General features: G+C 36.1%; 1 protein-coding gene across 2 annotated transcripts in view; it reads left to right on the top strand.

Moving 5' to 3' along the window:
• Positions 1 to 27,997, top strand: part of betaCOP (coatomer subunit beta) — a 61,722-nt gene that overhangs the window by 8,668 nt on the left and 25,057 nt on the right. For both annotated transcript variants that reach the window (XM_081738857.1, XM_081738855.1), the window contains exons 4-14: positions 3,688 to 3,857; positions 6,364 to 6,571; positions 7,820 to 7,957; positions 15,677 to 15,869; positions 16,909 to 17,057; positions 18,747 to 18,887; positions 23,107 to 23,241; positions 24,233 to 24,369; positions 26,201 to 26,403; positions 27,078 to 27,247; positions 27,715 to 27,991. In XM_081738857.1, the coding sequence (XP_081594983.1) occupies positions 3,688 to 3,857; positions 6,364 to 6,571; positions 7,820 to 7,957; positions 15,677 to 15,869; positions 16,909 to 17,057; positions 18,747 to 18,887; positions 23,107 to 23,241; positions 24,233 to 24,369; positions 26,201 to 26,403; positions 27,078 to 27,247; positions 27,715 to 27,991 (1,921 nt within the window). The remainder of the gene's footprint in view (positions 1 to 3,687; positions 3,858 to 6,363; positions 6,572 to 7,819; positions 7,958 to 15,676; positions 15,870 to 16,908; positions 17,058 to 18,746; positions 18,888 to 23,106; positions 23,242 to 24,232; positions 24,370 to 26,200; positions 26,404 to 27,077; positions 27,248 to 27,714; positions 27,992 to 27,997) is intronic.

The raw sequence follows: 27,997 nt of genomic DNA, 5'->3' as shown, positions 1-27,997 counted from the left end.
TGAGACCTAGACGTGCAGAGCGGAATTCTACTTACTATGGGTTATACTGGTTATGTTAGTCTGATAGGGGATAATATGAGGACACTAGAAGGATATGTGGAGGTTTTATTAAACGCCTGCAGGGACCTAAATTTAGAAGTAAATGCAGAGAAAATTAAATATATGGAAATTCACGCAATGATGTAATCATGTATTGCATTCACTGCAAATTACAGATATATTAAAATATCTAGTAATACTTTGGGCAAAGTATGAAAGCAGGGAATTCGTATTATCGTTCAGTCCGAAGTCCATCTCTTCGCTAATTCCGTCGAAGAATTTAAATCTCAAAATATATAAAACGTGATAATTCTATCTGCTGTATAATTGCGAAACATGGTCACTTATTTTGACGAAAGAACGCAGACGGAAAATATTCGAAAATATAATCCTGAGACAATATTCGAACCTAAGAGGGGCGGAAATGGAGAATGACAGAAGCTTCATAACAAAGATTTGTATAATTTATGCCATTTACCTAACATTGTCAGGGTCATCAGGCCCAGAAACCTTAAGTGAGCAGATCATATAGCCAGAACAGATGGATATCGCAGAAATAGGCATGCAAAGTAAAGACTTAACCCAGTTGGCTAAGGGCAGGAGTCAATGGAGAGTATTTGTGAATGGGGATATAACTTCCGGGTTCGGTAGATTGTAAAGTGGTTAGGAAAGGTGTATATAATCAGATTATCGGAAGCGTGATTATTGTTAAAATTATGTACCTTCTAATTATCGCAAAACACATATTTTAAATTATAAAGTTTAGTTGCCTCATTTTCTTGCGAGATAAAAGTAAAATAGAATGTGGGATAACAATATTGAAAGATATGAGTGGAAAATTTTATAAGACAACCCAATATTTTACAATTATTTATTAATATAGTTTCAGACATGTTTATACATATTTCACGGACGGTTTTTTCAAGAATAAGAAGACACTTGAACGACCGAATTCATTCGATTACAAGAGGACCCCTGGGAATCAAAAATTAAAATAAAAGATACAGGCCATCGCACTAAACTTTCTCACTCCAGTTTCTTAAACTAAAGCATATTATGCTACAGTTATTACTGAAACGTTTATTTTTGAAATACGAACAAAATTGTAAGACGTTTTCGGAAAACTTCGTATAAAGAAAAATTACCCCTGAAAGTAAATCTCTCTCTTTTTTTTTTTTTTTTTTTTTTTTTTTTTTTTTTTTAAATCTGAAATGACTTGCGTCATATGCTAGGGCTATTAATGGAATATTACGTTATGGGACCAATAAAATGGTCTTTTTTTTAAAAGATAATTGTCCGAAAATACTCATTTGTCCGCAAAAACTCCCATGCAAAATGTAACTATCTCTTCGGGATTTTTTTTTTTTCAGAAATACTACATCAGTATAGGGTTGTTAATGAATTCATTTATAAAATTAGGATGAAAATTCGAACCACCACTAGCAATTTTTTTTAAAATAAAAATCGTAAGTTTAAAATTTAAGTTTCAGTTTGATTGTAGCCTTCTCTTCAGCTGCGAAGCTGTATGAGACGTGAACCTTCAGCTTAATGTGGGATCCAAACTACATGAGCTCCTCTCCGGGAATCGAGCGCGGATCTCCCACTCAAAAGGCACGTACGCTATCCGTTTAGCCACGAGGGAGCTCTTGAGTTTAAATTTTGGTGCAGATATGCTAAACGGTACGGACTCTAGACGAATGTACACACTCGAAACGAACGAACAGACATTCAGAATCACTTTTTCGGCATGTAGAAGTCATGAAAGTGTAAATCCACTAAAATCTCGAATTCTTCTTTTTTTTTTTTTTCGGTAACCTTCCTATCGTCCCACACGTTTGTTTTTTTAATAAACACTAAAATCTACTAGAATTAGAAGAAAATTTATTGACTTAGCAACACAGGTTTCCTCTGCACGATGACTAAAACTTATTTGTAGCATCTTCTAGCGATAATTTTCGGAGCTTTCTCTTGTTGCGTCAATAAAAGGTGTCGTCTACTGGCTGTGTTAACGATACCGACTCTAAGTTAAGGGGCATTTTTTGAACCTAAAAAGAGGAAGTTAAAAAAAAAAAGATTATCTTAGTCGGTTAAATAGAGTACTAATTTTTTTTTTTTTTTTTTTAAGTATATATCCATTCAGATTGATTATCAGATGTATTCAATTACCTAGCCAAAGAATCACCCATCCCTGCCCTTCCTCTCAAATATATATATATATATATATATATATATATATATATATATATATATATATATATATAACCTTTAATATCGACTAGAGAAAATATTTGGCAGTCTTGAAAGTATCTGTGAGTTAATACAAGAGCAGAGAGGCAAGCAAAAGAAAGTTATGAAGGACTTGCTTGGGAAATGGACTAAAAGTGAAATACATTTGTTTCTTTATAACATGACACAAGTTAATGAAAAGTTTTATTAGAAATAGGCTATAAAACTTATAAAGTGGGAAAAGTAACAAAGTATAACTGAAAATGTCTTTGAGTTTACATACCAAGTAAAAGAGAAATATCAATTTAATTGTCTAATGAAAATATCGTCGAACAACCTGTAACGTAAGTAATACTTCCAATAAATTCTTTATCTTACCGAATTTCCATATCACTATATTCATTTACCATACATTACATACTTTCTGTCTCAATAACTACATGCTTTGTCTCATATATTAAGATATTCATGTTAATCTGTATATATAAAAATGAAAGTCCATATATGACTTCATATCTTTTGAACCACCCGACTGATCTCGATCAAATTTTCAACATAGATGAGGTTTGGGTCTGGGATGGTTTTCATCATTTCACTTTAACGGTAACATTGGGGGGGGGGGGGGGTATTTAAAAATTATCGAAAATGACGGATATTAATGTCTGATCTATAGTGTTTGAGGTAGATGAACAGTGACACTTCCAATGCCGTTTAAATCCAAATTCAGCCCCGAAACTTGGGGAGGGGAAGATATATAAAAATTACTGATGTTAGTGTCGAATCCATATTTTTCGAGGTAGATGAACAGTGACATTTCCGATGCTGTTTAAGTCCAAATTCTGCTTCAAAGCTTGGGGAGGGGGAGATATATAAAATGATCGAAAATGACTAATATTAGTGCCAGATCCACAGTTTTCGGGGTCGCTGAGACAAATAGTGACACTTCCGATGCCGTTTAAATCCAAATTCAGCCGTTTGTCTAAAATGAAACGTATTGTCTCCATACGAAGAACCTGTATTCTGCTAGTTTCTTACAATAGTAATATCTCTTTAATGTATGTTACCCTCATTACTGTAATCTTTGATTCTCTAGTCTTCTATTGAATCGCCACCATCGAATAATGCAAAATCCAATTTTTGAAGGCAACAGTACCTCAACTGCTTGTTCATAAGTAACCTTCTTCTGTAAATCTGGTATGTGCTTGTGCAGGTAACTAAAGTACCTTCAGCCCACTCTCAACTTCCTTTACTTAGGACAGAGGTGGGTGAAAGTCGTTTAGAGACTTTCCTGTAACTTGTGACATGTACGCATACGAGATAATAATCTTCGCATGCTGGAAATGTACACTGATGTTTGGTTAACGAAGTAACCAAGTAAAAGGTAATGAACAGATATTCATATTCATTTTGTTCGTATTACAGGATCTTCAGCACCCAAATGAATTCATCAGAGGCTCAACATTGCGTTTCTTGTGCAAATTGAAAGAACCTGAACTTTTGGAACCTTTAATGCCAGCTATTCGTGCTTGTTTGGAACATCGTCATTCGTATGTCCGAAGAAATGCTGTTCTTGCGATATTCACCATATACAGGTACAAACAATTACGTATTATTAAATGGTTTTAGTGAATGCTTGTGTATTGTGTAGTTGAACCTTTCACCTTTTATTATCTCATCAAATGTTTAGATTGATTTAACGTTTCATATTATAATAAGAGTTTAAGAAAACCTAGTGGTCAACATTTGGACGATTTAAGTTGATTATGAGTTTAACGCCCCGTTCAGCAGCAAGGCTATATGAAACGTGGACCTACTGATTAACGTGGGATCCGAACCACATGAGCTTCCACCGGGAATCTAACCCGGGTCTCCCACGCCAAAGGCGCGTACTTGGACCATTTAAGGTGGTAGCATGAGAATATTATTTATAGCCCAGATCTGTTTTATGAAACAGAAGTACGATGGTGAAAAAAGAACGTTACATTGAGAACTATTACACTCTTCATTAACTGAAATCAGAATAAAAGAACACTTAACGTGATTCATTACATGACACAGAGAGCATGAAAAATTCTGTTCTCATTTTACCTTAAGTCCACAGTATCTAGTAGTAATGAAGCCGGATAATATTAGCGTGTACTGCAAAAAGAAATTGTCCAAAAAATGAGACATCAATAGATAAATCTAATTGACTTGAACATAATGACTTGCTTGACCGTTTTTCTTTTTTCGGAATACTCCCGTTTCCTGCGACTGCATCATTCCACCAATTCTTCCATCATTCAGGGGGCCGCGGTGGCTCAGTGGTAGAGCGTTCACCTCTGGTGCTTGGGGTCCCGGGTTCGATCCCAGTTCGCGCCGTGTGGACGTTGTGGTGGACAAACACCGTGTGTGTGGGTTTTCTCGGGGCTCTCCCGTTTCCTCTTACTTTCTTCATTTCACCATTTCATTCATTCCTCATCATCACCGTCTCCTATAGCCTAACCGGCATAACGGTGGGACGTAAAACAAAGATTTCATTTCATTTTTTCTTCCATCATTCACCTGTCTTAATCATCGTCTCCCTTAGCCTAAAGGGCATAATCGTGGGACGTTAAACTTAAAGATTTAATAATTTTTAAAAAAGCATGACAAGTGATGCTATAGGAGAACCACATCACGCCGTGAAACAGATAGTAAAATATACATTCATCAAGCTTTTTGTTATGAGACTAGTAAGACGATAGTAAACGCTATTATTATTATTATTATTATTATTATTATTATTATTATTATTATTATTATTATTATTATTATTATTATTATTATTATTATGTTAACTGTCGTCGATTTAACTAGAGGCCAGGGCAACTTAATAATGAACAAAGAAGTTGTAATAGTCTTTTCTTTATCTCCAGACGGGGGATAAATTAAACTTCAAGTAGTGACATCGTTTGCAGTGCCACTCAAGAACTTTTGAACTATTGTTCACTGTACTTTCTATCTCCTATCGCTCCCGCTTACTACTTTGTGGGTTGCTAGTAAATGAAGGGAAAATATTATTTCGTTCCTAAAAGGTACGTTTTCCTATAAATTTTAACTTAAGACAGTGATAATATCCTCGTCATTCTATAGGGAGCTACATCTTAATTTGATGAATGAACTTCAGCAATATACATACACACGAGGCATATTTTGTCGTTTTGAAATTTGGCCTCTATAGCGCTACGGACGGCATCCCTCGTATCCGTCGTATCCTTGTTGTGTAATTACTTATATCTGTTGGCAAGCCACATACGCCATTACGGAAACATTCAACTGTGTTTACGTTCGTTTCTGAGTAATTGAAATTGCAGATAACGACGAAATCATAAAGGGTATGTTTTCTTTTTCTTTAACTTTTTCCACAACTTTTTGCATCAAATCTTAAGTGATGACAGAACGTCGCCCACTTCGTTCCTCATCATAAACAATCGTGCGGCCATTTTTTGGAAAGCTCTAACCAATTTTCGTACCATTCCATCGCTCATAGTGTTTTCTCCATACACTTCTCTAATCTGGCGATGAATTTCAGTCGCTTTCACGCCTTTAGCATTAAGGAAATGAATCACAACGCCTGTTTCACAATTGGCGGAGGCAACTTATCTATTCACAAACAAACGGAAACACAATCGAATAATTCCGTAATGACGTATGTGGCTTGCCAGCAGATGTGCATTCAAGCACGCATACGTGGGATGTCGACCGCAGCACTGCAGCAGCCGAATTTCAAAATGGTACTTACTTGAAAGACGTGCCTTGTATATAAATATATAAAACAAGGTGTTTCGATAATATATGTGTAGGAATGACGTGTGAAGCTCTACTAGTGGAAACCCGACAAATGTTTATGGGTACCTAAGTATTATTACTATTGGTACGTACTAATATACGAAGAAAAAACAGTTTCTGTATATTCTGTTGCAATTTCATTCGTTGGCAAATCTATAGTCTATTGATTAACTTACTTATGGATGACTGTTCTGTACTAGTGTCTTGTATGATTTTCTGTATAGTGAAAGTTCTGACTTTGTGCATTTTTGATGGTGTTTTTTATGTGTGGTTTCGTTGTTATTCCAGAAATTTCGAATTTTTGATCCCCGATGCTCCCGAGCTGATTGCAACGTTCCTGGAAGGTGAGCAAGACATGTCATGTAAAAGGAACGCTTTTCTAATGTTGCTGCACGCTGATCAGGAAAGGGCTTTGTCTTACTTGGCGTCTTGTCTGGATCAAGTAACCACATTTGGTGATATTCTTCAGCTTGTGATTGTAGAATTAATTTATAAGGTAAGATTGCATTTAAAGCTTTGAAATAAGTAGTCTCATAATTGAGTAATTGGTGTAGGTTTAGCACAATATGTTAAAGGTATAATATTTTTATTTATACTAGTTGTTTCTCCCACACTTACTGCTTGCTGTACATTATCCGTTAAAATCGCACGTAATTAAGAGCTCTGGTTGTTTACACTTGATTATTCAACTTTGTTTGGACTACGTTAAAAGGAAAATCAAAGACAGTAACTAGGGCCTAGAGCTGAATGGTATTCTCCAGGTTATTGTGTATGCTGATGATGTAAATATAATAGGGGATGATATGGCAACAATAGAAAGAAACGCAGAGGTTTTATTAAACGTTTACAGGGGCATCGGTTTGGAAGTAGGCGCAGAGAAAGCTATATACATGATAAGTTCCCTGAAATCGTAATACTGAAAATTGTGCATGTATCAAAATATCAGATAATACTTTCAAATATCTAGGGTCAATATTAACAGACCAAAATCGTTATCACGAAGAAATTAAATGCCGACTGAAAGCATGAAATTTGTCTTTTTATTCAGTTCAAAATTTTAGCCGTCGCGAATTCTGTTAATAAATTGAAGTTTGAAATATATAAATCGATAATCATGTCTGTTGTGCTGTGTGGCTGCGAAACATGGTCGCTTACTCTGAGGGAAGAACGCAGACTGAAAGTATTTGAGGATAAAATTTTGAAACAAATATTCGAAACCAAGAGAAACGGGAATGGGAAATGGCGGAAACTTCATAACGAGGAACTGTATACCGTTTATCAAATATTGGTAGGGTTATTAAATCGAGGAAGTTCAGGTGGGCAGGTCATGTAGCCAGAATGAAAGAAAGAATGAACACTTCAAATTTTTAAGTGGAAATCCAATCGGAAAACGACCTTTAGGAAGACCCAGGCGGGTAGATGGGAGAACAATATTAAGATGGATCTCGAAGAAATAGGAATACAAAGTAGAAACTAGATCCAGATGGCTAAGGACAGAAGTCAGTGGAGACCTTTTGTGAACGTGGCATTGAACCTCCTGGTTTCATATGGCATAGTTGTTTACACTTCTTTAAGTTTGCCTATCAAGTAACTTGCGATAACACGTGTATTAACGATTAAATCTAAATACACATAATGAAATTTAAACAATCCCGTTTTTATAATTCAGTATTTTGTATTGTCATTTAGTCTTTTTTTTTAATGTGTAAAATAAAGTAACTCGGTTTTTTTATTTATGTTGCAGGTATGTCATGCGAATCCTACGGAAAGGTCTCGATTTATTCGATGCATCTATAATCTTCTGAACTCAAACAGCCCTGCAGTGAGATACGAAGCAGCGGGTACTTTAGTTACATTGTCCAGTGCACCGACAGCTATTAAGGTAAGGGAATAAACTCTATGGAAAAAAACATTTAAAAGCATTAGAAATATAATTTTTGGTTCTTACTTCTTTTAAATGTAACCAATTTCCTTTTAACTTGTTTTTTTTATTTTTATTTATTTTTTTTTTATTATAACGTATTAATTAGTTGTAGTTTCTATTTGGACTTAATAACAGGATGATACTCAAAAATCTCTGCCTTGGACTAGTTGCGGCTCAACTACCGATCTCACAGGGACACGGCTCAGTGGTAGAGCCTTGACCTGATTTGAGATGAATTTCTTGTCTACTTCTACTGAGTTGGGAAGGACAACATCGCATCCGTTGAAGTTCATCCGTTTTTCTAATATCATTCACTTTCATTAAACATCCATCTCCTTCGACTTGAAAGGCATACATAATCGCGGGATGTAAAAGTTTTCGTTTGATCTTTTCATTTTTCGAACTTCCTCTTGTGCATGGTAGCTGATGGACCATTTGGGTTAATAGTTGTGTAAAGGTAACCAAAAAAATTCTGTTGCTTTTTTACCCACCACCTTCGAACATCGTATGCCACCTAAGACGTAGCTGGAAGATCAAAAATAGTCTCCATTAGCATCGACGACCTTCTGCCAATGTTCTGAAAGGCCATGGAGTCCATCGCGGTAGAACTTGGTGGGCCGTGAAGCAAAGAAGGTATCAAGTGCATTTTGCACCTGTACTAGGGATTTAGGGGGTCGGGCGGTGGCTCAGTGTCTCCACTTCGCTCCGTGTGGACTTTGTGGTGAACAAACACCGTGCTCATGGGTTTTCTCGGGGTTCTCCCGTTTCTTCCCACTTTCTTCATTCCACCATTTCATTCATTTCTCATCATGACCGTCTCTTTTAGCCTAACTGGCATAACCGTGGGACGTACAACTTAAAGATTTCATTTCATTTTTCTACTAGGGATTTGAACGGACGTCCTTTAAGGTGATTGTCCAAGGCATGAAACAGCCTTGCACGGAATCGGACGGTGCAATGTCCGGGAAGTATGGCGGATGCAATAGGGTTTCCCATTCAAGGCATAGAATGGTGTCCGAGTCATTCTAGCCACGTGGGGCTTAGCGTTGTCCCGTAAAAGCAGGATCCCTTTGCAATTCAGAAGTGCTGGTTCCAGAGTTTTGAGTTTTTCGTAAACACAGCTCAAGTGCTGACAGTACACACTTGCATTGACAGTACAGCTCTGACCAGCTGGTAGCAGTTTCCAATGCACGATGCCGTGAGCAGTCCACCAAACACACAGGAGGACCTTCTTCTGGTGCAGTGCTGATTTCGGCTGTTTTGGAACCGGTTTACGGGATGCTAACCAATGATGATGGCGCTGTGGAGCTTCGCATAGGACGCCCTTCTCATCACATGTCAACACCCTGTCCAAAAATGGCTCCTTCCTTAGACGAGACAGCAAAGAAATACAGGTTTCTTCCTTGTGGTCCAGAGTCAAATGATGTGGGACCCATCATTCCAACTTGTAGTGCCTCCGAAGTTGATGGAGGTACTGCCGAATGGTTTCTCCGCTCACACTGAATTGTACTCCCAGTTCCTCACATGTCTGGGCCACTGTTCGCTTCAATTGCTGCCTGAAGATCTTAATTTTGTACATTTATTGCCCTTCCGACATGTGGTGCGTCTTCGAGTGTTTCGTCACCGTCCTTAAACTTCTTAAATCACCGCGTAGTCACGACACCCTCACCAAAGGCCTGGCATATCTTCCGCCCCGCTGCAGCGGCGTTTGACCCATATTTTAACTCGTACAGTATATACGCCCTTATGACGCTTTGTGGAGGTCCCATGTTCACTCTGTCCTTACACAAGTTTACGGTGTAACTGAACTGCTACAACCAGGTAGTATGTTGGATATACGCACACCAACAACTGACCTTTACCGTATCTCCATTCGCATTCAACTCACGGTGTGAGGGCCAATGGATTATCTTGATTAAGTATTTAACGTTCCTTATGTACAGATATTGCTGGCGATCAACGTTCGAGTCTCAGTTAATCCAACGATCAGATATTTCTGTTGTTTCAGCATATTGTTCAATTGGGGGACGCGGTGTCTCAGTGGTAGAGCGTTCACCTCCGGTGCTTGGGGTTCCTGGTTCGATCCCAGCGTGCGCTGTATGGACTTTGTGGTGGACAAACATTGTGTTCGTGGGTTTTCTCGGGATTTTCCCGTTTCTAGCCTAACCGTCATAATCGTGTTACGTAAAGCTTAAAGATTTCATTTCATTTCATATTGTTCAATTTTATCATTTACAACTTTGTTTTATAACAGCATAACAGTGTCACGGTAGTGAAAAAGATAAGTGTGAAACTTTAGTCACCAAGATTCTAGAAGGACAGTAAAATATCTCAGTTGCAATAGATAAGGGTTTGGTTTCATCTTTTAAGTGATACAGCTACATGATTGCATGATTGAATTGAATACGAGCCCGGGGACTATTAGCATTTGTAGTGGTAGATAAACTTGAAACTGAATGTTATAACTTTTTGCATGTTATTTTCACTCTTACTTCTAATACGTATAACTATTTATAATATTGGCACTACCGTTTCTACTAACCAAATGTATACTTAAATATAAACTAATTATTTGCTGAGCAAAACTCGTTTCGCTATTTTCGTTAAAATTCAACACGTGTTACAGTTTCGCCAACTAACTCTTTGGCTTCATCAGACACTATGTGATACAGGATAACTGTACAATCGTATATACATACAACAGCTAAGATATCTTTCTTTCTGATGAATATAGTGTCTGATGAAGCCAAAGAGTTAGTTGGCGAAACTGTAACACGTGTTGAATTTTAACGAAAATATATAGTTTTGCTCAGCAAATAATTAGTTTATATTTAATTATAACAAAACAAAGCTTCTACTTATGAAAAATGTATACTGTACCAAGCTAAGTAAAAATAGTACATACCATTAGTGATTAGAGATGCCAACTTCTTATTCATATTACTAGAAGCTTCTCTCTTGAACACGAATTTCGGCCATCACAAGTTCTGTCAAAATTCCGTTTCTATCATCTGACAATAAAGCTTTCATCACAATAAAACACTGATTTGACATGGGCATTATTGATTGGTATAGCGAGAATATATTGCATTATTTTGATCAAGTTTGGCGCCTCTGCTTTCTCGAAAAAAATGCACCTCATAATTTACCACAATTATTATTATCCTTCCTATTAATGTTGATATTATATATTTCAAAACAGAAAACTCATTGCACAGTTTATTTCCATCGAAACTTAATTTTACGTTTCAAAACATTAAATGGTACAGTGCGATAATACAGGCGCAACAATGAAAATAATTTTAAACCTAGCCTTTTGTTACAATAAAAATGTAATTCTTGTAAATAGCTTATACAGCATTTATTATAAGTAATGAATGGCATAGATCCACGCAGGAAGACAGTTGTCCAAAAACTTTCGAGAATGGCCTGAAACAAGGAGATGTGTTATCGCCACTATTATTCAATTTTGCCGTAGAATTTGAACTAAATGAGGAAAAACAAAATACATGAAAACTTGCCGTAACCGTAATACTGTAAATTATGGATATGTTAAAATATCAAGTAATACTTTCGACAAAGTTCAATACTTTCAAATTTTTAGGACCAACATTAACATCGTGGTTCTAGGATCCACGAAGAAATTACTGAAAACAGGAAATTCGTATTATTATTTAGTTCAAACTCTTTTGTCTTCGCGAATTCTGTCAAGAAAATTTAAGCTTAAAATATTTAGAACAATAATTATGCAGGTCATACTGTATGGTTGCGAAACATAGTTCTTTATTTCAAGGGAAGAGTGCAAACTGAAGTTATTTGAGAATAGAACCTTGAGGCGAATATTCGCACCGAAGAGGGACAGAAAAGAGAATGGTAGAAACTTCATAACTAGGAACTGCATAATTTATACGATTTACGTAACGTTGTTAGAGTCATTAAGTTTAAGAGACTCACTCAAGTGCGTCGGGACCGTAATACGCCAAATTGTGGAGGCGTTAAAATATTAAATAATGCTTTTGGTAAAGTAGATACTTTCAAATATTTAGGATCAATATTAACAGACGAAAATCATATTCACGAAGAAATTAAATGTCGACTAAAAGCAGGGAATTCGTGTTACTATTCGGTTCAAAATCTCTTGTCGTCGCGAATTCTGTCGAGGAATTTGAAGCTTAAAATATATAAAACGATAATCATGCCTGTTGTTCTGTATGGTTGTCAAACATGGTCGCTTACTCTGAGGGAAGAACATAGACTGAAAGTATTTGAGAACAGGATCCTGAGAAGAATATTCGGACCCAAGAGGAACGAGAATGGGGAATGGCGGAAGCTTCATAACGAGGAACTACATAGTTTATACGGTTTACCCAACATTGTTAGGGTCGTCAAGTCTAGGAGGCTTAGGTGGGCAGGTCATGTAGCTAGAATGGAAGAAAGTAGAAACGCTTTCAAAGTCTTGACTGGTAGACCCATAGGAAAACGACCATTAGGAAGACCTAGGCGCAGATGGGAGGACAATATTAAGATGGATCTCGCAGAGATAGGAATACAAAGTAGAAACTGGATGCAATTAGCTAAGGATAAAAGTCAGTGGAGAGCTTTTGTGAACGCGGCACTGAACCTCCGGGTTCCATAGGCCATAGAGTTAGTTAGTTAGTTAGTTAGACTCACTCAAGTAGACAGGTCATATAGCCAGAATGAAAGAAAGTAGGACTGGTTTCAAAATTTTAACGGAATCGGAAAAAGATCCTAGAAAGGCCTAGGCGCAGATAAGAAGACAATATTAAGATAGATCTTGCAGCAGTAGGAATACAAAGTAAAAGCTGGATCCAGTTGAGTAAGAATAGAAGTTAATGAAGAGTTTTTGTGAATTCGGCATTGAACCTCCGGTTTCCATAAACAATACAGTTAGTTGTGACGTAGATTCAGTGATAGCGGCCGCGACGAGTTTCGTCTGTCCCGCAAATAGAAATGAAAAATTGTGTGGTTTGTTCCTTTTTTATACTTATACAAGAAGAGAACCTTCATTATGTACTTGAATCGAGTGTTTATTTTTAACTATGAAAATATTCCTTTAACCTTTTAGTTAACAAAGACCATTTTGCAAGATAAGGCCGTTGGTGCCAGTCTGATAACACGAATTTCATATACTTACTTCCTAGCTCTCAGAGCCTAATTGGCCTAGACACATGATACAAGAAGCAGAATACCCAAAATAAAACAAAGATTTAAATAATAAATGACTTAATGTGCGGAAGGAAAATGACCCCCAATTATGGTTTTTATTTTGTCGGCCCACAGTGCTCAAAAAACTGGTCGTCACTGGCCGAGATAATTAATTACGGGAAACTAATATTTAACCGTAGAATTCGTTCATTAGCCCGTAGATCCATAGAATATCTTGTGAACCCATGCACTCCGCGCAACACCTGAAATCCTGTCAACCTTTTACTTCTACCTTTCTCTGCAGACACTATTATTTAACTTTATATATACATGTTTTACCCCTTGAGGTGAGTATAACAGAGTACCACAAGCCAAGATGTATTTAAAGTGAAAAGTGCTATGGGACGGTGTGTGTAATAAAAAAAAACTGTTTTCATGAAATATAAATAACAGTTAAATCAGTCATTTCCAATTCACCGATAGATAATGTTGGAGTGGGCGTTTACGATCAGAGCCAGGGGGGAGAGAATAGATTGTATAAAGAAGGTAAGGGAACAGTTTACAACATTTCTATCCAAGTGTGCCCCTGCTAGCGCTGCTGTCAATGTGTATTTTCCCGTACCTCCTTCGAAAGAGGGGGGACAAGTCGCTGTGGTAGAGATCTTTCAATAGTTGGATGCGAACAGCGTTACCACAAAGAATTATCTCACGGACTTCGCTATACATTGTCTTGGTAGCCATTTTAAGTAGCTTACGATCTATGTTCACTTGTCAAGAGCAAACGACTCAATGACAAATTTGCAACACAGCCGAGGTCATTCGCTTCTTCCCCGAAAGCAAAGCGAAGGTTTCCTCCGTAAGAAGGTAGCGGGGGTAGGGCCGAAGAATGTTTCGCATATTTTCCGATGACACACTTGAGATAGAAAGGTTCTAGGTATAATGAAATACATCATGTCTTAGCAGTATTTGATTATGAATTCACGAGTAGTATATCTGGAAAACCATCCAATACGTCTTCTTTCCGTGTCGTTACTGTGTTGTATCACTGTGTTTTACCTTCTCCTTTCTGTCCGTGTGTGGGGCTTACTTAGAATACGAGCGGACAACTGTTACGTCACACAGCATCAAGTTGGAAATAATGACTTGTTAAATGGTGTGAAAGTATAGATGCTCATTTCATATGACAAAAGTTTCAAGCACTTGTTCTTTGTTGAGATTTATGTTATTTCATAACACCAAAATATAACATCATAATAATAATAATTCTGAATTAAATTTTATTTCAGTTCATAATAAAAACTGATTCACCGAAATCAAATATAACGATTGTTATCTTGAGTAACTCTAATTTAGAGCAGACAAAATCGCTTGGAAAAGAAAAAAAATGTGATAAAGTGTATCCGAATGATTAAAGGTTTGTGCACAGTTCCAGGTTCCATTCTTGGTGGGAAGAAAAATTTCGATGTTGACCCAGCGTCGTGAGAGAAATAGGGCGTTCCTTAAATTAAGTGATAACGGAAACTCTGGTCTTGAAAGTCCGAAATAATATTATATTGCTGATGATCTCCCAGCTAAAAATACAAGGTGTCCACAATGATACTCCAACATTTTAAAGCAAAACAGCAGAGAGGAAAGTTCATGTACTGTACTTACTATAGATGAAAGTGATAATGCAACTCATCAAGTTTTTATAGCAAGAGGGCCGCGATGGCTCAGTGGTAAAGCGTTCACCTTTGGAGCATGGGGTCCACGGTTCCATCCCAGCTCACGCTAAGTGAACTAACTGTATGGTGGACAAACACCGTACGCGTGGGTCTTCTCGGGATTCTCTCACTTTCTCCATTCCACCATTTCATTGATTTCACATCATCACCGTCTCTTTTAGCCTAGCCGGCATAATTGTGGGACGTAAAACGTAAAAGTTTCATTTCATTTTTTACATAGCAAGACATAAACACACAAAGTTTAGTTCAGTACACTTGTACATGGGCACCTCGGGTGGCGCGAACAATGTCAAGCTGTGCTCGATTTCACGCAATGTGTTTCGGAGCATGTCTTCTGTGACAGACACCGATCGCCAAAAAACTGACCACACCATTTCTTTATAGTTTTGAATGACGGAGGATCTTTGTTGTACACACGACGAAAGTTTCGTTACACTTGAATAACTTATTTTGTTTCAGCATACCATCACACTACCTGTACACGCTCTTTTATAGTCTCCATTTTCAAACAGTCGATTGTTGCAGCGCCACTACGGCTATTGCGCGCACTAAAACATTACTACATAAATTTTGTGAGTTGCTGCTTCTGTTCTTTCACAAATCACAGCTGTACAGTGTGAAATGAAAGAAATAAGACTTTCAGAAGATTGGCGTCTCATTGTGGACATGCTGTATATTAATTAATCTTATGCAGAGTAGAAAGTGAAACGTCTAGTACGTTTATTTCTTACATTGATGATGATTGTAATAATAATGATGATGGTACTATTATTTCTTCTCATTTCAGGCCGCTGCTAGTTGTTACATTGAGTTGATTGTAAAAGAGAGTGATAATAACGTAAAACTAATTGTGCTTGATCGACTTATTGCTCTGAAAGAACATCCTACACATGAGAGGGTCCTTCAAGATTTGGTAATGGACATTTTGCGAGTTTTAGCTAGCCCAGATCTTGAAGTGCGAAAGAAAACATTAAATCTAGGTAAGTAAATATTTTACATCTTTAGTTAACATGTTTGTAAAGTAAATGAAATTTCCGAAGTTTGTCTAAGATCTCTTCAAAATAAGATAATGTTCCACATTTTTTTCTGGATTTCTTTCCGTATTTCAAGAAAACCAGTACAATGTTGAGTATATTCATACTTCTGTTGTTTGTGAAAAAGCTCAAATAGATATTTGAAAATAAATTGATATACCCCATTAAAATGCTGTATACTGGTAGAATGAGATGTGAACTTCCATAAAATTACATAACATACTCCCAGAATAATATTGTCATAGCTCAAAATTGGTTTTAAATTATCAGTTTTTATTGTGTGATAATTGTATGTACTTAAGTGAGGTATTCTTAATACTACACATATCGAAATAACGTTAAACTTCTCCAAAATGGAAAAGATAATCAAGTTTCTTTAGGCTTACCTGTAAAGTCGCCATTTTAGATTTGCGACAGTCTTATTCTGGGGGTGCGATAGGTATGTTTACTGATAATAAACAAAAATGCAACTTTGACTTGAAGTCCCGTAAATAAAGAAAAAAAAGTAGAGTTAACATCTGCATCTTGGTATTCAACTTTCAACTTTAATATTACAAGAACTAAACACGAGAAACCAGGATATCAGGGGTTTGATAGAAATCCGTACATTGTGAACTTTCCAAAACATACAACAAAATACTGCAAGTAAAACCATAATATGGATTATATACAGGAACACACGGAAAAAACTCCTGCGAACTCAAAATTTACAACTTCTTGTATTATTTCTTCTGTCATAATGTAAATTTTAAAGTCTTTATCTGTGGATGTATAGTATAATTTTGCGTTTTATTTTATTTATTTATTTTCGTTCTTGTTCGGAGAGTATGTATGGGGATTCATTGCCCGAAATAAGTTAAGATGTTTTGTTTTATAAAGTGAAAAGTTGACAAGGTAAGGCTTTATTTTTGCTGAAAGAGTTACCAAAATGTTTTATCGTTTGGTTCATTTAAATAACCAGAGCAATTCTCTTCCTCTTTATTAGCCTTGGATTTGGTGTCATCGAGAAATATCGAAGAAATGGTTCTAGTCCTTAAGAAAGAGGTTGCCAAAACACACAATGTTGTTGAGCACGAAGATACAGGAAAATATCGACAGTTGCTTGTTCGCACTTTACATTCCTGTTGCATAAAGGTAAGAAAAAAAGTTCAATAATTAAGATAATGGTACACTGTTACAAGAACACGCGAAAATAAAATTTGAACATGCTGGACGTGTGAAGCTAGATATCCTTTGTAAAATGTCCATAGAAGGTGTATTGTTTCCACAAAATAATTTACAAAAGAAACAGATGGCCGTCAGTGCAAGTGGCCAAGTTTGTTACCTGAAAATGTTGAGGAAAAGTATGATATGTGACCAGTATTCGTTGGAGTTTATGTATCGGGAATTTTGGCCCGGTCCTGGAGTTTCCTCTGCTTCAGACTCATCTGGATAAAGGGAGAAACATTTATTTTCTCCCATTCACCTGAACAGGATTTGACGGGATCGGTGGCATTATTCTGTAATCGAGTTCTCGTGGAGGTGGAGTAATGGTGGGGGAGGGCATATACTTGATGGCTGATATTAGATCCATTCGATTTGAAATCAAATCAAAGTGGCTCATATGTTTTAGATTTTCTTCAAATTTCGTACAAATGTTGTGGTACCCAAACATAACACATCTATAAAATTTTACAGCTCTACCTCAAAGGGGTCCCTGTAGGAGCTATTCAAAATTTGAGGGTTTGTGTAAAAGCGCCAAAATTCGCTCTCTATTTATTATTATTATTATTATTATTATTATTTTGAACATACCAAAAAGTACCAAGTTTGATAACGTATCTTGCCCATAAACAACATAAATTTCTTCATGGCCCTATGAGCATTTACGTCTTTATTGGAGTAAAATCGTAAAATGTGACTCAGTTTTGCGGCAAGTTCACTTATCTTCACAGTGCAATGTCTTACGTCTGATTACAAAAATTTCACCATTTCTCTCACATAGACTAGCTCCAATTGTCAGTTATCAAATGATGGTAGGCTAATCCGCTGTATTTCATTAATATCTCGAATTTGGGACACTAGTGCCAGCTCGAGCACAAAAACCTCATTATTTTTTAGACTGCCTGGTAGTAAAAATATATGTTTGGATAAGCAGTAGAAAATAAAAACAGTGTAAGCGGCATTAACATTATGAATTTAACCTAATGATTTTGATCTACTTACCACTGCGTATGTTAACCCTTTATTGCACGAGTTAATTTTGGTCATGTTGAAATTATTTTTCTTCTCTCTTTCTTTATGACTTACATAGGTAGATGTAAATAATATCCAGTAATATATTTTTTTTTATGTTTTTACTTCTGGGGTATCAAATTACACGATAGATATCATGGTTGTATTACACTAGTGAAAACAAAGTTTAGTCCATGTGGTATGGAAGATTATGAAACATTTTTTTTAATGTTAAGACAACAAAAAAAGGTTTTGTAAAAAAGATTTACAAGTAAAAAATGTACATGTTTTGTGCTGTCCATGTGCTTTTTGCCGCTCTCTGACACATTCTGTCCAACCTATGCCACTAGACGAAAGCTGTGTCGTAGAAAGTTTAACTCCATTGGTGCCACATTGCATCGGCGTGCGCTATTCGCTAATGTACACATTTTAAAAATATCATTATTTTTGTTATTGTTATTGATTCACTATGATGCCAATTGGCATCAAAATGCATTTTAGGGTTAACCTTTGTTATTATTATTATTATTAAAATATAGTTTGTTTATAAGTATTAATAGTTTTCCTTGATGAGATGATATTTCATGTATTTTTCTTCTTGAATTCTAGTTTCCTGATGTTGCGGCCACAGTTATTCCTGTTCTCATAGAATTCTTGTCTGATAACAATGAGCTAGCTGCTTCCGATGTATTGGTGTTTGTGCGTGAAGCTATTCAGAAATTTGAGGGACTTCGGCCATTAATTATTGAGGTAATCGCAAGAATTTGTTATTCCTGTTAGATGCGCTGAATTTGTAGGTTTATAGTTTACAAAATGTATTCGAAAAGTAATTAGACTAATTTTCTGTTAACGATAAATTTCATTATTTTTATAAATCAAAGCTATTCTCTTGGGGAAACTGCATAGCGGGATTTCCATTCTTCGTAGCAGTGCTAGAAAGCTCTTGCTGGAATACATTCCAGCTCGTCGCTTACGCTTTTTTGAATATTATTCAAAATACCAAAGTGGTGTCCTTTCAAGTGGTTCTTAGCAAAGGAAATAAAAAGAAGTCTCAGGAACTGAGATCCGGCAAATAGGGAGAGCTCAGGAACCACAGGAATGCTTTTTCATGCCAAAAATTCATTGATAGAGACTATTGTGTGACATGGTGCGGTGTCGTGGTATAGGTCCAACTGAGCTCACACGTGCCGCCTTTTTCCTGAGTCTCTCAATGACTTGCAGATAAAAAGTTTGATTAACCATTTGTCCTGGTAGCACAAATTCCTTATGGACGATCCCCCGATGATCTGACATCACAAGAGATTTCACTCTTTCTACATTGTCAACAGTATATGATGATGAAAGTTTTCCCATACGAAGTTCGTCCACCACTTGTTCTCTACGTTCTAAAAAGGACTTGGGCCATCTGAACACTGTGCTCTGGATAAGAAATATTCTTCACAAGCCCTTTGTATCTTTTCGTAAGTCATGGTAGCGGATTCGCCAAGTTTTACTCAAAATTCGCTGGTAGATCGTTGTTCAAACTTTCTGTCGGTCAAATTTCGTAACGCAACTTACAAACACAACTTCACTTCAGGCTTTCTCAACAGTCATGTACCAACTGGAGCAAGTTCAAACTTACTTAGTCAACGGCAATTATAACTTAATTGCCCTTTGAAGGTGGAAGCACATACGTGCATAGTGTTGCCAGCCTCATTACTTTTCTAACTCACCTCGTATCTTTTGTTTCTTAGTAATTGTGTTCATCTTTACATTTTTTTTAAATATTTTTTTTCTGTTAGATGTAAAACAATAGGGCATTGAGTACAAACTTGGTGAACACAAAATTTAAAGGGCATATGTACCCCAACCAACTGATTAAGTTATACATTATTTTTAAAGAGTCTTTCCTAGTAAGATAGTGAAACCGGCCCTTGATCCAAATTGGGTTGCTATTCACCCAAAAGGTTATCCTTGACCTAAAACTACTCCCAAAAATTTTTTGGCCCCCTCCCCTTTCCGAATTATCGTATCATACATACTCAAAATTGAACATTTTTTAATTTTGGTGGGGGTGGTCCAAAAATTTTGAAAGTTTCACAGATTGTAGATACTATCTAGATGCAAATGTGCAATTTTTTAAAAAATACTATCGATTAGTATTTTCTTTATTTTTTGCGTGTTGAAAATTTCAAAAAATTGTAGATTTTTTTTTTTGGGGGGGGGACACGTTCCTGATTTTTTGGTTAAAAAGTTTGTTATACCCTTATGTACAACATGTATTTTTTCGGAGCCTGAAAGTGATGGCAACATTGTCAAAAAGAAATAAAACTGAAGACAAACGTGTTTCTCGCACAGTTTTTCCACCATTTTAGGGCCCTCAGGGTGAAAGCCTCTTCAAACAATTCTTGGCGAAAGTTCACAATTTTCCTTTCTTTTGCGTCCCTTCTGCTTGTGTCGTTCTTTGGCTACTTCGATTCTGTCCATTTCGGAATAAAAACACCAACTATATCTCTGTTACAGTGCTTCCACTTCAACCGACTCTTGCAAAGTTAAAACCTCGCGTCAGTTCCTCGTATCTATCAGTGCTTGCCTCAGTGGTCGCACACAGTTGCGCTCTCTACCGCGAGCTGGGTGTTAGTTTGTTGTGCAAGAGTGTGTACTTTAATTTGGTGTGTGCAAGGTATCATTCTGTCTCCAATTTTAGAACAGGGCGACACGAAATTTCAGTCATCAAAATTTGAAACAATTCCTTTTGTGCCTCTTGTGCCCTTAAATATTCTTAATTCTGATTATGTTCAGAAAGTATTACACGTATAATAGTATTACACCAGATATATAATGTCTGGTTCAGATAGTGTAAAAGTTATGTAGTGGATATGTACTTTATCTGTTTTGGCATAAAAACTAAGTTGATAAACAAATAAATAAAAATCAAATTCGGTTCATTATTTAAACTTGGACGTAAATCTGTTTAAGAATATCTAATATATATATTAAGCGGAATATTTGTATTAACTACCAAAATTCATGCCAATGCATTGTTTGAGGCACTGGCGCAAATCCCGGGGGGATGAGGGAACATGTCTTCTCCAATCTTGGTACTGGGGGCCAGCAATCCGATTTGAAATGTGTTTTTTAGGGAGAAATGTGATGATTTGTGTCCGAGTGCCACAAAGGAAAGTGAGATGAAATTGATGTCTTCCCAGAATAAGTCTCAAATCTTCCCACCTCCCAGTGTTGAAGACAGTTCTGCTTCCCTGATCCTCCACAGCATTGTTTTTGAACTTCATAATATTTTGAATATTGCTTAATATATATATATAGGGAACGATCTTACCCGTCACTCCCCAATGTTGAAGACAGATTGTGCTCCTGGTTTGAGGGATGAAGGATCAAGCGAAAATGTACTTCTTCATATAAAAATTGTGATAGTGAACTTAAAAGTTCCAAGCCTCACGAACGCTAGAACGACATCATAAGAGTGCAGTAACTATCATAAAGAATGTTTAGTTAATCTTGTAAATACACACTGCATTTTCAGTGGTAAAATACTTGTAAATATTTTGTAGGGAAAAATTTGGAGTCAATGTATGACATCGTCTTGAGAATGTTGTTATTGGTAAGTTTCGTAAGTGTAGTGAAGTTTATCGTACTGTACCAAATACAGGGTATACTAAAAAGGACTTTGGGATTGCGCGGTGGCTCAGTGGTAGAGCGTTCACCTCCGGTGCTTGGGGTCCTTGGTTCGATTCCATTTCGCGCCGTGTGGACTTTGTGGTGGACAAACATCGTGCTCGTGAGTTTTCTCGGGGTTCTTCCGTTTCCTCCCACTTTCTTCATTCCACCATTTCATTCATTACTCACCATCACCGTCTCCTTTAGCCTAACCGGCATAACCGTGGGACGTAAAACTTAAAGTTTTCATTTAATTTAAAAAGGACTTTGATTCATATTGATTCATTCATTTACCTTACGGACATCGTTTTGGTGTCATTTTGTAGAAAAAGACATCAAGTTTTGACTCAGTTAGTACACAAGTTAAGAAACGAACCGCAGCAGGCGTTAGCGGCAGTTGCAGCTAAGATAGCTGCCTTTACTGGTCCCGAGCGTGCTAGCTGTGTGTTTTGGTTTGAAGAATCCAAGTCTGAGACAACTGTGCAACGTAATTTTCGTACAAAGTATGGTAAAAATCCTACCTATAGGCCTACTATTCATCAGTGGCATAAATGTTTTATTGAAACTGGATGTTCGGTAAGGCACAACAAATTTCCAGGTAATCCTCGTACGTCTGAAGGCGTTGTAGAGCAAGTGAGACTTCAAGATGGGATGTGTGCCGCTTCACCAATGGGAGATACATTAAACTTCTTTAGGTATAAGCTTTTTTTGATGTATTTGCTACAAAATGACACCAAAAATATGTCTGTAAGCTAAATGAATAAATCACTATGAGTTTTCAAAGTTGTAAAGTCCCTTTTGGTACACTCTGTGTAGGCAGTCAGGAATATCTAGCCATTAACCTTTCTATGGAAAGACATGTATACTTATCTATAAATGAATGAAATCAAACAATTAATAAGACCTTGTCAGTAATGAATGTAATGTAATTGTAATTGAATGTAAATTATCTTTAAATGCTTCAGATGTTTTGTCGTGAGACTCGGGTTTGATTTGCGGTGGCAGCTCATGTGTTTCGGATTCTATTTTAAGCTTGTAGGTCTGCTTCTCATGTAACCACTATGCTGAAAAGGACGCTAAATCTACACCAACCAAGTTTCGTATTTGTTGAATATTCTACTTAGAGGCCTTTAAAAGAGAAATAGGTGAAATTTCTTGATATCTCTACATTTCTCATTCCATCATTTGTTTCACATTGATTTGCATTTATATTCATCTTTTAGACAGCGAAACATTATATTTCAAAACTGTCCATTCATTTAACATGTCTTTAAAATATTTTGAATGTCATCTTAACGATGTGTTTTTGCAGCGTTTGTTGGATGCCTTCCCATCTATAAAGTCTGTGAAAGTGCATCGTGCTGCCCTTTGGATCTTAGGCGAGTATGCTAACACACCAGAAGATATCCATGCTGTTATGAACCAAGTTCGACAAACATTAGGAGAGGTTAGTATTGTTTTTTCAGGTATTATGCTTGAATATAACGATATTGAAATCTGCCACATTGTAAAGTAATAAGCAGAATTAGGAAGGTACTAGATGAATGTGAAAACGCGAATGAGTGACAGGTATCGCGATTATTGCTAACGTATTGAAATTGTTTAACCAACTTCCATATGTGGCTAACACTCTATTAAGTACTTATTTAAGGCTTAGATTTGACGCATATTTATATAATTTTATAATAATAATAATAATTTTTTTTAATAAAATTCTGCTGAATGGCTACCAGAATGGACTTGGCAAATTATGACAGTTGCTTAGTTAATGTATTGAATGCTTGGCCATAATTGGTTTTTAGCCGACTTCAAAGATTCTCAATTCAATTCGTATATTCGGATATGTTCACTCATAATGTCGAAATAGTTCACCGATTTTGATTATAGTTCTTTTGTTGTTCCAAAGAGTATACCTTCCCAATGGTCTCATATGAACTTCTTTAGGATTTTACGACAATCTTTAAAGTCTGACTATGAACCACTTCAACGGATGCTGGGTTAATTATGGCAAAAGTAACATATTTATAGGCAACCGTACAACGTAACGTAACAACGTTAGATAATGTGGATAATGTAACGTTAGATAATTTTGATATGTAGCTGTATTGCTTCGTATCTCGTGCGCATAATTCCGAGTCAGTTTTCTCTGAAAGTATCAAATTTTCGGGGTTGACGCAACATCGTGATGGAATCCTAGCAAATTCCAATGTAGGAAGTTAGCATGGCATTTACTTCCGGTTTGTTTAACTAGGAAGCACGTAGTCATTAACCTTTTACAAAGATTTACTACATTTGTTCCGTACTGCCTTGTATTATTTACGAAATGTTTAGCGAAATAACTTAAACATGCCTTCTGTAGTGTTATATGGTAATATTTTCATTATTTGTGCTGTGTATTTTATGTATAAAACTAATATAAATGTGTTGTTCTTGTACAGATTCCGATAGTTGAAGATGAACTACGTAGAGCGGCGGGGGAGAAAAGTGAAGAAGAATTGTTACAGCAGACTTCTATTCAGAAGCTTGTTACTCCAGATGGTACCTACGCAACACAGAGTGCATTTAATACAACCAGGTATAGTAATTCGTTCACTAATAGTGTTACAAAAACATGCATTTATAGTAACTTTTCTATCCTCTTCTTCGTATTTTGGACTAATTCATAGCCACAAATTAAAAATATGGACATATTTCAGAAAAAAAAAATTGGGAACATGGTGGCTTAGTGGAAGAGATCTTACTTCTGGTGCGTGGGGTTCCTGGTTCGATCGCCAGCCAAGTAAGTTTGTGATGGACAACATCGTGTCCGTGGGTTTTCTCGGGATACTCTCGTTTCCTCCCACTTTTTAATTCCACCAATTCTTCCATCACCATTCACTTACTTTAATCATCGTCTCCCTTAGCCTAAAGGTGGGACGTTGAACTGAAAGATTTCATTTCATAGAAAAAAAAAGTCCAGAGGAGGATGGAAAATTTAAATAGTAAGTGAGGAAGTTGTCAAAATATGTGTATGAGCCTTTCATGCCAGCAACATTATGTATACTATATATATATATATATATATATATATATAGCTCAGTGTAGATGCATTTTCTATAACAAATATTGTTATTCTGGAGGTTAATTATTTCGTATATTGTGAGTTACCATGAACTACCGATGAAGGTAACAGTGTCTGGTGGTATAGTATAGTACAACCTAGACGTAGTAAATAATTAATTTCTTTACTACAAATCATACAGATATGCGTCGTTAAATTGTATATTTAAATAAATACTGATAATGGAAATACTATTCACTTAATCAACAAATTAAATATAAACGAAAACTGTTACATAACAGTTCGTTAATTGGTTTTGGACTGTACAACAGTGTCACAGCATCGAATGAAGTGTTATATTCACACGAAGTTTATAATTAAGTCCCAAAACAGCCGAATTTTCTGTAAGTAATGTTCTTTTGTAACAAAATGTTGACTACCTGGAGATGCGATGACACGTATACATTCCAGTGATTTGATATGATGCAGCTTTTTGTCCACCATTCTACATATATTCACTGCTGACAATAACTATATGGGACGGCGTTTTGTCCACCATTCCTCAACGTGCTGTTGATCTTAATAATCTCAGTGTTAAGTCCTTGATGACCTCTTAACACCGTACAAACTTTAATAAGAATTATTATATGTGATAATGGAGGAAATAACTTATTTTATATCATACCAGTTCCTCTGTAGGTGCGAATTCAAATGTATACAAAGCATAACTAAACACTGACCTTAAGATTGATAAAAGTTAGCACGATGGTTCAGTTGTAAAGTCCTAGTTTGATCCCCGGCCATGTGAGTTTTTGGTGAACAACATTCTGTCCGTTTACTTAGGGTCTCCCATTACCTCCATTCTCATTCTGCCAATAACTTCATTCACTTTATTATCCGTCTCCTTTTGTTCGCAAGATGTAACCGTAAGAGTTTAAAGTAAAGATTTCATTTGTTGTTTTTTTCAAGAGTAATAGAATATATGAATGTCCAAAGAACAGACTGGATAGCGCAGTGATTAAGGCACCGGCACGGTAAGCGGAAACCCGGACTCAATTTTTTTGTTCAATTGTGCGTTGTTATTGTTATTACTTATTCATTTATTTTAATTCTTCGTATATTTCGGTAAGGTTTACTTAAATAGCTTAAGAACTTAAAATAACAAAGTTCAAATTAAAAAAAATAAATAGAAGAATATAATTGTAGACTTATGTGTATATTATGTAAATTAAATGGGCAGTTAATAACTAAGGTTAAATACTGATGCATCTAGATTAGTCTTTTTATGTAAGTTAATACTGTATTGTTATTTTGAGTATCTTACCAACTATTTATGGTAATAGCATGTACACGTTTTTATTCGCAGTACCTCTAAGAAAGCAGAAGCTCGACCACCTCTTCGTCAGTATTTGATGGATGGTGATTTCTTTATTGGTGCCGCCCTCGGTACAACACTTACAAAACTTGCTCTTCGGTATATGTCATTGATTGCTGATCCGAAGAAGCAGAATAGGTTCTGTGCCGAAGCTATGCTTATTATGACGTCTATTCTTAATTTGGGAAAATCAGGTAAGTTTGTTATTATTATTATTATTTCGGGGGTTATTATTATTGTACTACTGATTTTTTTCTGTTTCTGTTTAATTCCAAATATAAAATTGTTGAAGTAATGTCAGTATATTTTCTTGTAAGCGTAAGATCCCAAGTTCGTGCCGTTAACTCTCGCAAGACCAACCTTCAGCGCATTGTTAGGTACCATTTTTGAACTCTTATTATTCACAATGAAAACAGAGGGGAAAGACTTGTCCCTTGGAAAGAAATATTTTATAAACTTGTTGATACAAAATAAAAACACTGAGTATGGGATCACAAATATTCATGATGAAAATTCCGAATTTTGAAAGTTTGGCACTTTGTAGTTCCCCTTGGTCCTACCAGGGTTAAGATCTCTCCGGACATAACTTAATGGTAACGCTATTTCATGGTGTATTAATATGGTTTAAATTCAGTATAATAATTATATATATATATTCAAAGAAATCTTAACCGTAACCAACAACTGAGACAGGATAATGCACAACAATTGAGAGCGAATAGTAAATCCGCTCTCTAATAATAATAATAATGATAAATAAAAATCTGACTTATATTAACTACTAGATTAACTGATTATCATTTGCTAGATTAACTGATAAGAGTAAAATTGAATGAATAGTTTGTAATCTAATATTTGTGTTTTACAGGTCTTCCAACAAAAGCTATAACAGATGATGACAGAGATCGTTTGGCGTTGTGCTTGAAGGTGTTGGCTGATAGGGCGCCAGATATAGTTCAAATATTTAATGAAAATTGTAGAAGAGCTCTTTCTATAATGCTTGCTGCCAAAGCAGAAGAAGAAGCAACTACACAAAAGGTACGTTAACTAATACTGATCTATAGTTACGAGAGCAACAGATTGTGTGTACTGTATTTACTCGAATGTAACCAGACTTTTTACTTTTCTCTTGGTTCAAAAAATTGTTTTCATCTGAGAATTAGCATATCCGGTAAAGTAGACGACACCCTTTATCGACACGGTAAGAGAAAGTTCCCAAAAATATCACCAGAAGCCGCCACAACTAAGTTGTTGCTATCTTATAGATTCACTGGATTTTGATTTTTATCAGGAAGGAAATGCACATCTTGCACATAGTGTATCTTTAGGAATTGTAGTGTATCTATTGATACATCTTACTGTATATCAGATTTTGCGTATTTCAAGCACAGTTCTATATATTTTTTAATTATTACTTATAATTCGTTAATAGTTTATTTCTGTAGAAAAATAAAACAGAATATATTTGAAAATAATAGAATTCATTTCTGTTTTTTTATTTTCAGGCAAAGGAGAAACCAGGTGCTGTTGTACATGCGGATGATCCAATTTCATTCCTACAACTTGCTTCCCGCAGTGATCTCGGAGGTACCGAAAATGTGTTTGAATTGAGCTTAAGTCAGGCCATGGGACTTACACGCAAAGAAGGCACTGATCTTACATCATCGAAATTAAATAAAGTCACCCAATTGACTGGGTTTTCCGATCCTGTTTACGCTGAAGCATACGTTCATGTCAATCAGTATGATATCGTTTTGGATGTTTTGATTGTTAATCAGACAGGTTAGT

The sequence above is a fragment of the Thermobia domestica genome, chromosome 14, assembly GCF_964235325.1.
Source record: "Thermobia domestica chromosome 14, izTheDome1.hap1.1, whole genome shotgun sequence".
In the NCBI taxonomy this organism is placed as follows: Eukaryota; Metazoa; Arthropoda; class Insecta; order Zygentoma; family Lepismatidae; genus Thermobia; species Thermobia domestica.
Note: the sequence above shows the minus strand (reverse complement) of the source record. Positions and strands in the feature narration are given on the sequence as shown.